General features: G+C 33.5%; 2 protein-coding genes across 3 annotated transcripts; one reads left to right on the top strand and one right to left on the bottom strand.

Moving 5' to 3' along the window:
- The first annotated feature begins 316 nt into the window (after window positions 1-316).
- LOC107492463 (putative GTP diphosphokinase RSH1, chloroplastic) lies at window positions 317-7,410 on the top strand. 2 transcript variants are annotated; one of them, XM_016113486.3, is made up of 24 exons: window positions 317-593; window positions 991-1,181; window positions 1,463-1,642; window positions 1,754-1,819; window positions 1,918-2,010; window positions 2,096-2,227; window positions 2,325-2,426; window positions 2,522-2,599; window positions 3,001-3,072; window positions 3,261-3,368; window positions 3,475-3,572; window positions 3,777-3,837; window positions 3,940-4,002; window positions 4,104-4,160; window positions 4,268-4,369; window positions 4,539-4,697; window positions 4,841-4,972; window positions 5,112-5,198; window positions 5,318-5,389; window positions 5,770-5,856; window positions 5,944-6,397; window positions 6,682-6,743; window positions 6,867-6,935; window positions 7,035-7,410. In XM_016113486.3, exons 1-24 carry the CDS (start codon window positions 569-571, stop codon window positions 7,137-7,139), a joined length of 2,655 nt encoding a protein of 884 aa, XP_015968972.1. In that variant the 5' UTR covers window positions 317-568; the 3' UTR covers window positions 7,140-7,410. The 2 variants fall into 2 exon arrangements, with proteins under 2 accessions (XP_015968972.1, XP_020982050.1); XM_021126391.2 differs by lacking the exon at window positions 317-593 and having other exon boundaries at window positions 1,027-1,171.
- Window positions 7,411-7,507: 97 nt separating this feature from the next.
- LOC107492464 (uncharacterized) lies at window positions 7,508-8,883 on the bottom strand. The gene is made up of 3 exons (XM_016113487.3): window positions 8,595-8,883; window positions 8,448-8,511; window positions 7,508-8,361 (listed from the first exon to the last, which is right to left on the bottom strand). The coding sequence occupies exons 1-3, from the start codon at window positions 8,840-8,842 to the stop codon at window positions 7,708-7,710; spliced, it is 966 nt and encodes a 321-aa protein (XP_015968973.1). The 5' UTR covers window positions 8,843-8,883; the 3' UTR covers window positions 7,508-7,707.
- Window positions 8,884-14,308: the final 5,425 nt, after the last annotated feature.

Here is a 14,308-nt window from a genome sequence, read left to right as displayed (position 1 = left end):
TACAATATTTATTGCAGATAAAAGTACATATTTAATATTTCATGAGTTTTGTATAATTATATTATTATAAATAAATTTGATTATTTGTCTAATATATTTATTATTTATCCGTAGCAAATTTGATTATTTTGACAAAACATGTAAAAATAATATGTATTGGCCAATTTAGTTTTAGTGGAAATTTAGATACAAAGTACAAAATATTTTATTATTATTATTTATGAAAAAGGGGTTTAGATTTTTAGAAGGGAAATGAAGGGGAGGAGAGAAATATCTGGTGGTACGAAAAAGGGTATTATTGTGTGGCCTCAGCTCAGCTCAGCTCAACTGGTTTATCTGCTCTTACCTCTCAGCTTTCTCTCTCTCTCTCTCTCTGTTATCCTCCTTCTTTCCTTCGCCTCCTTCCAATTCTGCTCATCCACTCACTCCCTCTTTCTCTTTCTTCTTCCTCCTCCTCTTCTGCTCCGAAATTCAATGACCACATCATTGTGTCGCTTCCGATTCACCTCGCTTCTTATCGAGCTCGTCCTACTCAATTCTCAATGAGACTGCGCTTTCTCAACACAACATGGCATCTGCTTCTTCCATGTCAGGTAGGCTTGCTTTCCCTTCATTTCATTTCATTTGCTTTGCTTACCAATAAGAACGATACAAGGCAGAAAACAAATGCCACCGTTTAGTTCACGGTAATAATAATAATTGTGTTCAAGTTGCCATCTTTGTTTTTGGCTCTTTCGATACTCCATGTGCATGTGTCTCAATTCCGGCGATAAATGCCAACAAATCCTGCAACTTTTGCGGCCTTAACTATGTTACTTACCTAATAATGCCTAGGTTCAACTTTTTGTTGTTCTTGAATTCTTTTTCTTTTTCTGGTAGCTTAGTGAATGTTCCTTTTTGTTTGTTTGAACTCTTGATGATTATTTTGAAGCGGAAATTTCGACATGTGCTTCTTGACCGAGCTTGTATTGTTTCTTGTGTGTCTTGCAGTTTCTTTAGAATGTGTGAATGTGTGCAAGCAGTGGAGATGGGAAGGGGGTGGAAGATATGATTGTAATCTTCTGTCGTGTGCCTGGAAAGCTCCAAGGGTCCTTACTGGATTTCTTGCAAGCACGGCTCATCCTCATCAGTCTTCGTCCATGTCCCGGCAGCGAAATGGGAGAAGGAACCGGTATAATTTTGTAAGTTTTTGCAGTTTCCCTTGGCGTTTTTGCGTCCAGCTTTGTGTGAGTGCTGCCATTTCGACTCATGTCGGGATTATTAGACTGTAGAATGCAATTAATTGATGCATTACTTCTCCCATTTATTTGGGTGGGAGGAGAAGGTTATAAATTCATTATGACCTTTTTTCCGGCTCTCTGTATAAGGCAAAACAGTTAATATTGGTGTTGTAATTTTATCTGTCATTTAAATATCAGCATCGTTGTTGATTATCTTACCTGTCAATCTTGAACATTGGTAGGAATGCAAAGCCTTTAGTATAGTTAGTTCACATCCAGACGGAGCGCTTGATATCATACTTCTTGAAGGATTCTCTAAATCTATCTTGTCTCAAGTTGCTAGTAGAAGATGGCAGTTACGTAGTTCGTCAGCCTTCTCAGTGGATACTGCCAATGATGTTACCCCTGAAAGTTTGTGGGAGGTACAATGTTCTAGTGAACCTGGAATGTCTAATGTTGGTTATGATTCTTCGAACAACAACATCCCCTTTGCTTGTGTTTGAGACCTAATATATTCCATTTGATTGCTGCAGGATCTTAAACCTACGATCTCATACCTATCCCCTAAAGAACTAGAATTAGTTCATAATGCCCTTATGGTAAGCAATCTTAAAAATGTTTTCTCAGAAAGAAACCTCTTCAAGTTAGTAGGATTTACATTTTAATTTTGTCTCTGTCTTATTCCTTGTTGTTACAGTTGGCGTTTGAAGCTCATGATGGTCAGAAAAGGCGCAGTGGTGAACCTTTCATCATTCATCCAGTTGAGGTTGCACGTATTCTTGGAGAACTTGTAAGTTGTGCAGAAATGCTACTTCTTCTGTTAAATAAGTGTATATGACAAATTAATGTTTATTATGGATCCAACTACGTATCAGGAACTTGACTGGGAATCGGTGGTAGCTGGGTTACTTCATGACACAGTTGAGGATACAAATCTTGTTACTTTTGAAAAGATTGAGGATGAGTTTGGTGCTACTGTACGCCACATTGTGGAAGGAGAAACCAAGGTACTGATTCTTCTTGATTCTTGATTTTAATGTATTTATGAAATATCCATGATTTCCAAATGAATTGGGTGCCTATTATCTTATATGCCCGAACTAGGTGTCAAAGCTAGGAAAATTGAAGTATAAGAATGAAAATGATTCTGTTCAAGATGTAAAAGCAGAGGATCTTCGGCAAATGTTTCTGGCCATGACAGAGGAGGTGAACTCTTCTACATAAATAGGCGCTTGTCTATTCCCAGTGTATTCTATGTCACAGCTTGAAATCAATTTGACAACTGATGGATGTCATTGCAGGTTCGGGTTATTATTGTCAAATTAGCAGACCGGTTACATAACATGCGCACTCTATCTCATATGCCTCCACATAAACAGGTCAGCACATTTTTTATCTTCTAACTTTGACACTACGATTCGTATATCCATTTAGGCCACTTTTATTCTAATATTCAATTGCTTGAAACTGAACAAGAATTTGATTGTTTATGACAATCTTTATTTTCTTCTGAGTGGCTGTGGCCTGAAGTTGATTGTTTATGAAGATCTATCTTTATCCTTGAATTGCCTTTACTGCATTCACTTATTATTTATTGATGTTGTAAAGAGTTTACACAATGTTGATAGCTCTGAATATGCCTTACAACCTATGAATGTTTATGTCATTAAAATTATAGCAGTATTACTAATTTATGCTTCTCTGTGTGTATCAAATGTTTTAAGAATTAAGACTAAGCTTGGCCCTGAGTTGCTTTTCTGATGCTACTATTTTTATATAGGCTAGCATTGCAATGGAGACATTACAGGTTTTTGCCCCCTTGGCAAAGTTGCTTGGGATGTATCAAATTAAGGTATGCATGCACTGCCACAGGGAGCTAGCATTAATGTTTTTATCACAAGTCCTCATATAGTTATATTAGACAAGAACTCACAAAAGAGACTACTAATCTTGAAGTTTACTATAATACGTCTATATTTTTCATAACATGAGGGTTAATCTTGCTTACCATAATTCATCATTATGCATTTTCATATGCAGTCAGAACTAGAAAATCTTTCATTTATGTACACAAATGCTGAAGATTATGCTAAAGTCAAGAGGAGAGTTGCAGACCTATACAAAGAACATGAGAAAGAACTTATGGAGGTAATGCTGCTCAGCTCATCTTAAATTTGTGTTTAAATAGAAAGTAGAAAATTATAACTTCATGCTGTCTCCATTTATTAGAAAAGAATTCCCCCTTTCTCAACAGGCAAACAAAATATTGATGAAGAAAATCCAAGACGATCAGTTCTTAGACCTTCTGACTATTAAGACAGAAGTCCGTGCGGTGTGTAAAGAGCCTTACAGGTTAAAACTCAGCACCAGCACCACTGTTTTGTTATTTCCCCCTTTTCATGTTGGCTGATCCATTTTGACATTGTCCACATTTTGTATGTTTCCGTTATAGTTCTCTATTTACAACTTAAGTGCTTCTAGATAATATGTGTTTTGTGTTGTACTTTAGCTTACTTCTCTTGCAATTCATTAAGAAATATTCCTGGTCACCTGCAGTGTCTATAAGGCTGTTCTCAAATCAAAAGGATCAATCAATGAGATTAACCAAATTGCACAGGTTTGCTATGATACATACTTGAAAATTGAAAAGATTAATGTGTTATGAAGAATTCAGTTAAAAATTTAGTCTTCTGAAGTATTAGCTGTTTATTTTGACCAGCTTCGTATCATCATTAAACCAAAGCCATGCCTTGGGGTTGGTCCTTTATGCAATGCACAGCAGGTAACAACTACACCATGTTCATGGACGTAATTGTTTTCAACTTGGTCCACCTTATTTCTTGCATTTCAGAAGACCTTATCTGATCTTCTCATCTTATGCAGATTTGCTATCATGTTCTGGGCTTGGTCCATGGAATCTGGACCCCTATTCCTAGATCTGTATGTGTACTACTCTCTTAACTCTATTTAAGGGTAGAAAGTATTACTTTCAAGAGAAATAAATTTTCATTGACTGGTGAGAACTATTTGCTATGTTTTTTTCATAGGTGAAGGATTACATTGCAACCCCAAAACCCAATGGCTACCAGAGTCTTCATACAACTGTGATTCCGTTTTTGTATGAGAGCATGTTTAGGCTAGAAGTCCAGGTAATGTTGAATTTTTTGGGGTTTCCATATTTAATTTCATCTTTGCAAATTCCATTTTCTCCAACTAATTGTATATAGAGCTCTACTTGATCCACGTGAAGTGCATCACAGGATTTTCTGTACTAGTTTGTCCTGATTTTTTTTAATTTTTAATTCTTTTCCCCCGCAGATTAGAACAGAAGAAATGGATTTGATAGCTGAAAGGGGCATTGCTGCTCATTATAGTGGGAGAGAATTTATCACTGGCTTGGTTGGAAGTGCATTGCCTAATAGTAAAAGTGCAAGAGGGAAGACAGTGTGTCTTAATAATGCCAACATTGCACTCAGAGTATGCTATCTGTTCCTGACAGATTGTGATAGAAATAAACTTGATTAGAAAGTTTATTAATGGTAACCTTGACTTTGCACCAAAAAAGGGGTAAAATTTTGATACTTGAGTTGTTTAATAAACGAAGTATTTTTTTCGTACAGATTGGCTGGCTCAATGCAATTAGAGAGTGGCAAGAAGAGTTTGTTGGCAACATGAGTTCCAGGGAGTTTGTAGACACAATTACAAGAGATCTGTTGGGAAGTCGAGTCTTTGTGTTTACACCCAGGGGAGAGGTAAGGATGGGCTATGTTACATGCAATACAACTTCCTTTTTTCTCCCCTTCTTTTTTCTCTGTCAATTCATTGAAACATATAATTAAGAAGCTAGTATCAGAATATTTTCATCAGATTCTTGATGCATATCTTATGCAGATTAAAAATCTTCCTCAAGGTGCTACTGTCATTGACTATGCTTATATGATACACACTGAAATTGGTAACAAGATGGTAGCTGCAAAGGTATCAAATTCCTCATTTTTTGTGATCATCTAAATCAGGTGTTAATCAGGAAAAGACATAATAAAATAAGATGTTTTATACCATTGTTAATATTAGCGATCCTTATGGTGTCAATACAGGTCAATGGTAATCTTGTTTCTCCTGCACGTGTACTTGCAAATGCAGAAGTAGTGGAGATAATCACATATAATGTGCGTGCTATTCAACTCACCCTATTTATTTGTCATTACTGTTTGACATATATGCCGTGATAGGAAAGTAATTATATTTTGAATAGGGAATTGTGGAAAGCGAAGATAATGTGCCATGTTGGCTTAATTGTATGATTTAAGTATCTGTGGTTCAAGTTTTGGATTTATTTTATAAGCCTGTCTTCTGTATCTCCTAAGCACCATAAGGAAGAAAAAAATGTATGCTTATACAAATTTTATCCATAATTTTTATGTTTTGACTTTCCTCCATGAAATTGATCGGTTGTTTATACCTGTTCCAAAACTTATAACGTTGATCAGTCACTGTTACTGCATGTTACCCTTTTAGCATCATTGGAGCTCATAGTTTTTTGTTACAGGCACTTTCCAGCAAATCAGCTTTTCAGAGGCATAAGCAATGGTTGCAACATGCTAAAACCCGTAGTGCAAGGCACAAAATAATGAAGGTATAGTCTCATAAAACAGATGTAGTGCCTGAGTCATTTAGACTAGAAAAAAGGTTGTGCTCTAACTAAGCATTTTATGTTGTCTAGTTCCTTAGGGAGCAAGCCGCACGTTCTGCTTCTGACATCACAACGGAAGCAGTCAATGACTTTGTCACTGATTCTGAAGGAGAAAGTGAATCTGAAGAACTGTCACAAGGTTCAAATGGTTGTAGACCAACGTGGGGAAAAATGTTTGTGAATGGAGTGGAAATAACAACTCCAGAAAGGAATCGGGTTGTCCCCCAAAGTAAGAATGGAAGTGTTTGGTCCCCCAAGGTAAACGGAAAACATAACAAGCACGTGCATCATGTAAGCTTGAATGGCAAAGAACAGATGTTGCATGAGGGAAACAATTTGGCCAAAATAATTCAAGCTACCGTTCCAAGATATAAGGAAGTCCTGCCAGGTTTAGAAAGTTGGCAAGCTCAGAAAATTGCTACTTGGCACAATATTGAGGGGCACTCCATCCAATGGTTGTGTGTGGTATGCATAGACCGAAGAGGTAACCTTACTATTCCAATAATATTGATTAATTTCATTCCTGGGATCAGCATGATACTTACTAGTAAGCATTTTTATTAGACTATATGCTTTGCAGGACAGAGTCGGTATGATGATAAACTCTAAAAATAATACGTGTTTTTCATATTTAATCTTTGATCATCCAGAGCTATTGATTCAGAATATGGCATGAAGTTACAATGATGAAATATGTATTATTAGCTGTTATCTTGATTCCTTCTAGTAAAAATTCCTCATTGGTAACCTGTCAACCAAATATTTCAGGCATGATGGCCGAGGTCACAACAGCATTGGCCACAGCAGGCATAACCATATGTTCTTGTATGGTGAGTGGTTAAACGAAGTCCCAGCAATCACACTATACTGAAATAACATAACATGTATTTGACATTACATTCGTTCGATTTTATTTTGGCATATACGTAACACTTGACTTATCAAATGACCAGGCTGAGATTGATGGAGGAAGAGGAATGGGTGTCATGTTATTTCACATAGAAGGAAACTTGGAAAACTTGGTACTGTACCATGTCACCATTATGCTCAGTACTTAATTCATGATTTTTCTTTCTAACTACATGCAACTTAGGTCAACTAACAGTTAAGTTGTTTCTCAGGTGAGTGCTTGCTCTATGGTGGATCATGTATTAGGCGTTTTAGGGTGGTCTACCGGTTGCAGCTGGCCGAGCTTGGTGGAAGACAATGCTGTTCTCGAGTGCTAGTTCAAGCATTGCAAGACTATATCAGGGAACTTTTAAGTTTTGTTCGCATCAAGGAAGGCATTATTATGTGTCTAAATTTTTGTTTCATACATAAATTTGTTCCAACTCGCTAACCCAATAAACCGGCAGCAGCCAATTGAGCTAAAGACTCGAAACTCAAGGCGGTTGTATATAGAAAAAAGAGTGATAGGATAAAGGAGTATACAAAACTGTAAATGTAGTTGTGCAGAAAAATCCGAGTATTTATATTTTACTAGTTAGTTGCTGGAGATGTCTTGTTAGTTGTTACAAAGTCTTTTTTAACTTGTCTTATCTCTCCAATTACAAGGTCTATGCTATAAATAAATAAAAATAATTGCGTTATATAAGTGGGATTGATAAGGTTCCTAACATTAATTTCCTTTATTAACATTTTCACTTTGACTAACCTGTATTATTGTTATAACTAATTGAAATATGGGTTCTCAAAATAGATACAAGATCGTGTAAACTGCAAAGTTCATATGGTTCTAATTCATAAGACAAAAACATATATAGGATCCGAAATCTACTTCATGGGACAACTAGTCTATACTACAGACTCAGCCTCATCGAGAACAAAAATCGATTCTTGTCGGGTCAGAAAAAGTACGATGAAAAACAAGGCTAGCAAAACGGTGGGAACAATCCAGTTTGTGAGTACCGAAGGTTCATCATTCAGCTCCAAACACAGATTTGCTTTTGCTGTTCCTTTGGAAGTAACATCGTTTGATAACTTCATGGCGCTCTCATTCTCAGCATAATCGGAGGCATCAGCATCACAGTCACTGCAAACTTGGCCATGACAATAGTTTTCTCCCTTGAAATCTTCCTCCGGTATCAGCTCTGCAGGCCAAACCGGTTCATCATTGTAATCGAAGGAGGTGCACCCTGTTGCTTTCGAGCTCTCTTCTTCCTCCTCCTCCTCTTCACCACTCCCTAAAACACCATCATCATCATCATCTTCCCCCTCGTTGATATCACTGTCCTTGTCCGATTCTGTTTCAGTGGATTTGAAGCCATGTGAATGGCCATCATTGGGGCTATTAAACAGTAACATGGTGCAATCTTCCGCAACCCCATTGTCATTGGAAGATGATGCACTTTCAGGGTGTGAACAGTCAGAGAACGCAATCTCCTGTTGATGAAAGCAGGTCTGGTTCTCCTCTTCGTTATTGAGTTTATGATCACTCTTCTCCTCCTCCTGGAACCAAATTCAACATCCAATTTTGTTGCAACAATAACAAAAAGCAAGTGCTTAACGGAACAAATAGGAAGGATGAAAATTACCACAATCGTCATAATCTCTGAGGGAGTAACTTGGTGCAAATTCATACTCTTATTGGATGTGAAACTGCTTCAACAAAAATAGTTTAGTTTCCTATTAACGTAGATATGCATAATCGTTGATGCACAATGATATAAATACATATGTACCATGCAGTTTTGTGATCCTCTGCACTCTTATACCCGTATTCGTCCATTCCCTTTGCCTTTGCATTGCTTTTGTTTCTTGCGAAAGACGTAACCGCCATGAAACCTGCAACGGCCAAGGCTCCACCGATCACGACTAGCCCCGCAACCCCCCCGCCGCCGCCAAGAGTGAGGATTATGGTGCCCAATGGATTGGTCTTCTTCTTTCCTTCATTACAATTGTTTGTTACATTGGCTCTTGCCTCCCCCATCTCTCTAGCTAGTTACTAACTGCTGTGCTGTTGAAATGCGACAAAGACAAATCCAAGAGATAGGGATAGAGAAAGAGATAAAGATTATCTTAAAAAGAAGGAAGGTAATAGAAAGTGACAGCGAAGAAAGGGGTGTCAGAAGAAGCGGGCTACTTAGACTGACACGTGTTAAGATGTGGGTCACATCTTCTCTTCTTTACCACTTCTTCACACCACAAATACTTGATGAATTATGTATATTATTCACCTACTTAATCGTAACCCACATTTATAGTGTGTGTCTATAACTTGAAACTCGTTATTTCTGTTGAACACTGACTGATGCATGCATTCATCAATGATGATGCTCTTCTGTGGTTTCAAAATTGCTAACTGTGCTCCCACATAATGGGATCATTAAAAAAATTTAAAACTACAAATTGAACATTTTTATTTTAAGTTATTTTTTCTTAAACGATCCCATTTAGGGGTGCTCATGGATCGAATAATATCGCATATTCGCGGTAATTATCCGCATCTAATCCAAATTTTATAGATATTATCCGATTCAATCAGATTGCAAATTTGGCAGTGATATTTATAGATCCGCATATCCACACGTCTCATATAAATAGCATAGTTTAAAAAAGTAAATCGTAATGTAATATAAATTTTAGTGTGCTGTTTTATGAATTTTATGATATTTTGTTTTTAGTTTTTTATGTTGTACTTTAACTTAGAATAATTAAACTTAGATCTTGTGTTATGATTTTTTTTTTATTATTCAAAAAATTTTTATTGATAATATTTTAGGAGTAAATAGGCTAAAACAGATGAAAAAATGAATTTTTTTAGAGTCAAAAAGGACCTTAAAACAATTTTTTTGAATTATGCGGATATCGATATCCAATCCGGATCCAACTTAAAAAAATGCGGATATCGTATCCGATCCGATCCGATAAGTGCAACGCGAACCGGATAGAATCTATCTATCTATTCTTAATATATAAAAGTAGGTACATAGGTTTATCCACATTGCTTCTAAGTTATTTCTCTTTTTCTACTAACGCCATGTCAGCACCAACGCTTACTTGGCAAAATTTTAGAATCCACCACTCAAATCTTGCCAAATCAACTTTTATTTTCACATTAAAAAATTAAAAAAAAACACAAAAAACAACTAAAAAACACAATAAAAACCAACAAATTAACTTTTTCTAAATAAATCCTTATTTCTAAAACAACAAAAACACAAATTAACATTTAACAAAAAGCTCTCAAAACCAAAGAGCTTATTACTTTTCTCAAACCCTCACCCTCTTACCACCTCTCCGTACCAATATCCTATTTCCTCCATCCTCTTCTGGTCTCATTTTATTTTCTCCATCCTCTTTCGGCTCCATGAGCCATTATTTTTTCCTTAAAACAAATTGTACATTGCGATGTTCATCTCCGGCGGAGCCTCATTGCATAAATTGCAAAAATCAAGGCAAACTCCATTCCTTCTCTTGCAGTTTTCCTGCCAGAGCTCGATTCTGGGTCTCAAAACAACGTCACAATTCGGCGGCGCCAACATAAGAAATTTGTCTCAGGTATCTTCCTAAAGATTTTTAACTCTGCCGTTTACTCTTCTCATTGTTCAATATCATTTTCAATATCCCTATTTATTTGTTATAAATAATAACATTTTTAATTGTGAACTCATTGCAAGTAGCACAAGTTTATGTATTCATCTTTTTTAAACAGTTTTGTCCAACGGTCACAACCAAAATTAATGTGCATTTAAAATTATTGCTCCCTATATACTATCGATTGCAATATTTCATCATCAAATTATAAATTGTTATTTTACATGTGAAGTACTTCTTCCACAATTTACATTTACGTGTTCCTCTTTTTCAAATTGTTATTCCACATGTACAGTATTACTTCTACAATTTACTTGGAATAGATTATCATTCTTTGACCATGTCTTATTCTCTTTGTTGTAGAAGAATTTGCAGTGGTAATGACAGACCGAAAGAGTTAATACCTAAAATTGCTAGATGAAAATCAACCAATCATTATTTAGTAAAATGTTTTAAAAAAATTAAAACAAAAACTCTTATCTATTATTATTCAATTGAAACATCAAGTACTAATTAAATGCAATAAATATACATTAAAAGTGTCATAATAATAATAATTATAAAAAATTTCAGTTACAAATATTCAAATTCTACAATTTATACATATTAAGACTCTTACTACTCTTCATTTCTTAATCTCTTATACTAATTGTCAAAAATTTCTTAAATTTAATATTACATTTTTATATGTTTTTCATTCTCGTTCATTTATTTTTTTCATTATTTACAAACAAAGAAACCGTAAAAAAAGACAAAGTGTAGCCAGTTAATGCAAATCAAAAAATGAAAAAAAAAAGAAAATACAGTTTTGTATAACTCTAATATAAATAACCTATGTCTTTTTTAAAAATAAATAAATTCAAAATCTATTTATAATATGTTCTCTGAAATTTTTTAATGTAATATTTATTAAAATATACTATATAGTATAAATAATTTACCTCTTCGCACATTGTGCAGGTCTCACTCTAGCTATAAGTTATATCCGATCAAATTCAATCCGTGTGCAATCCTAATTTAATTGGATTAATATCAATTTAAAAAAATATAATACCATAAATAAAAACACCAAAACTTTTAATAATGACGTATTACACATATTTAATTAATATAAAAAAAATTAGCCGAAAAATGTTTGGTAAGCTCTTCGGATTCAGAAGGTCGCATTTCTATGCCTATATATTATATATAATGGGAATGTAAGGAAGGATTGGTGTTTAATTTTTTTAAAATATTTTTTGTTATATATAATTTATAAAAAATATTTTTTATTTTTAATATTTAAACTCAAAACTTTTTGGTTAAATCATAAATAATTTGTCATTTTAATTAATTCTATTTTTATCATCTTAAAATACCCTTTAATATATATTATTTATAAAAAATATTTTTTTGTTATTTTAAATTTTTAAATCCAAAACCTCTTAATTAAATTATAGGTCATTTGCTATCTCAAGTGGTTTCACTTTTATTAAGTTTATACATAAGAATAAAAGAATGAATTAATAAACAAGTTAATATCTATTAATATACTAGTAAGTGATAAGTTAGTGTAAATATACATTTGTTTAAGTGAAATTAAACCATGAATGTTATGTACATATTTATGTTCAATACTAAAAAAATTAACTTTTTTTAGCTAATATCAATCAAATTATTTAAAATTATTTTATTTTAAATTATAAAATATATATCCTAAACCTTTAACCATAAATACTAAATTACGAACTCTAAATTCTAAATTCTTTATAAAATAAAAAATTTTAGAATTAAAAAAGTTAATATATTACTAATTAAAAGTTATTCCATATACTACCTCTTTACATTTAATATCGTAAATCTATTAAAACAAGTTAACCAAATGAAAAATAAATTAATACTCAAATTGATCTTTAAAGTTATATTTGCGCTTTAATTTGGTTTTCAAATTAAAATTTCAATTTACTTAATTTGATTCTGCAACTTAGCATGTGACTCATTAATTTTATTTTTTTTTCATATGATCACTAACTACATATTGAGATAGACTGATAGCTATTCCGCTAAATTTTCTAACAGCTATCTGAAATGTCAATTAAACTTTTTTTTTAACTCAATTTGTTCCGTACGAAGCATTTAAAATCCTAATCCTAGTTTTACTTAAGGGTTTGCTTCTTAGAGAACAATTTAAAATAAAAGGTTTCAATTGCTATGTTGGATACCTGTTAACAAGTTCATCATAACAGTCGTTAGTCTATTTTAGTTTAGACTATTTTAGCCTGCCATTAATAATTTTGTGGTGAAAATAAAATCAAAAATTAACGTGAATCATAAATACTAAATTGAGAAACCAAATTGAATATATTAAAATTTTAAAAATAAAGTTAAGACACAAATGTAACTTCATGTGCTAATTTTAGTATTAACCTACCAAAGACAATTACTTTTTTTTTCTTACTCAATAGATTGAACAATCCTAATTCTAGACCTCACAAACATATTTAAAGATTCTATCTATTATTCGGTCAATGCCAAGATTTAAACTCGGATATAATATTGAATATTGTCTGAATATAACATATTAACATTCACCATATTTTTCTTCTTCAAAATTATGGTAATTACCTCTTTTCAAATTTTTTGTCAAAACTTGGGCTTTGTTTCTTTCTTGAGGGGTAGCCCATCCACTCCATATATTATAAGTGCATTACATACTTGACCAAAAACTAGTCCATTTCATAAGAAAAAATGGGCCTTGAGGAGCTGAGGTCTTTTCCGTAATTTAAACCTAGATTAACCGCAGCAGAGGCCCAACACAAATGGTTTAACTATCTGCTTCATATCTAATTATCCATGATAGTGTGTGAGTGTGTTGTGTGTGTGTAACAATGGGTGTAATGCCTAGGATTGGGGACTGTCCAATTCACTTGACAAAAAAAAAAAAACTTGATTCGGGTCTTTGAATCCTACCCATGTCCAAAAAAATCTAGATTCAGCTGTGTCCAAAAAAAATATCCAGATTTCAGAAAATCTATTCGACGACTCAATTTTCTTCAAATGCGACTAATCAATGTAAAGTCAATTCTTTTACCCAAAAAAAATGTAAAGTCAATTCAACCTATTTTTGACAAATTGTAGAAAAGTTGAATCTTGAAATGATATTTTGTATGTAAGAAACTTGATGCCTACCAACTACCATGCTCAATATTCAAAATCACAAAAGTTAACTACGCCTATGTTACATGGATTACCAGCATTTTTTATTTTGTTCAAAGTCACAGTCACAGTTGGACGACGGCTTAATTAAATTATTGTGGCAGTACCGACATGGATCATACCCACGAGATGGATAACCAATGTGCCAAATGGCTCATTCTCTATACTTTTCTCAAATTTCTTCTTTCATCGTACGTCTGCTTTCGCTTTTGGTCGTTGCTTTGTACTAATTGTTAATTAGTTAATTACCAACTATCCTGCTATATATATTCCAGCTTACATGTGTTATTATCCATTAATAACTATTGTTAATGACCAAATAATTATGGTTGACATGTTTTGCTTTACAAAATTTCATTTGGATCGTTTCTAATTAATGTTTATCTAATTTTTCTCACATGGCCATCCTACTTGTCATTATTTAATCCTACTTGGCAAATTTGTGTCACATTTTCCATTTCGTTTGAATGCTCACCGCAAGAAGGTTTTGAGAATCACTTAAAAACAAAGTGTGTACTAATAATTTTAGATGTGTATTGAATTATAATAAAAATTAAAGATTGCTCTTATTGTTAATTTTTATTAAAACTAGTTATACTTTTTGAGTCTGGTTAAGAATATCACAAATAGAAAATTTAAATAAAATATAAAAAGTAATTTTTAG

The sequence above is a fragment of the Arachis duranensis genome, chromosome 6, assembly GCF_000817695.3.
Source record: "Arachis duranensis cultivar V14167 chromosome 6, aradu.V14167.gnm2.J7QH, whole genome shotgun sequence".
Classification (NCBI taxonomy): Eukaryota; Viridiplantae; Streptophyta; class Magnoliopsida; order Fabales; family Fabaceae; genus Arachis; species Arachis duranensis.
The sequence above is the reverse complement of the archived record's forward strand: the minus strand, read 5'-3'. Positions and strand labels throughout refer to the sequence as shown.

Bases quoted from the DNA above. Each gene is read 5' to 3' on its own strand.
- LOC107492463 (XM_016113486.3), top strand. From the start codon at position 569: ATGGCATCTGCTTCTTCCATGTCAG. The intron at 3,573-3,776 runs GTTAAAACTCAG...GGTCACCTGCAG, and splicing joins GTGTGTAAAGAGCCTTACAG to TGTCTATAAGGCTGTTCTCA. The intron at 5,857-5,943 runs GTATAGTCTCAT...TATGTTGTCTAG, and splicing joins CAAGGCACAAAATAATGAAG to TTCCTTAGGGAGCAAGCCGC.
- LOC107492464 (XM_016113487.3), bottom strand. From the start codon at position 8,842: ATGGGGGAGGCAAGAGCCAATGTAACAAACAATTGTAATGAAGGAAAG. The intron at 8,512-8,594 runs GTACATATGTAT...TTGTTGAAGCAG, and splicing joins GAGGATCACAAAACTGCATG to TTTCACATCCAATAAGAGTA. The intron at 8,362-8,447 runs GTAATTTTCATC...ATTTGGTTCCAG, and splicing joins CAGAGATTATGACGATTGTG to GAGGAGGAGAAGAGTGATCA.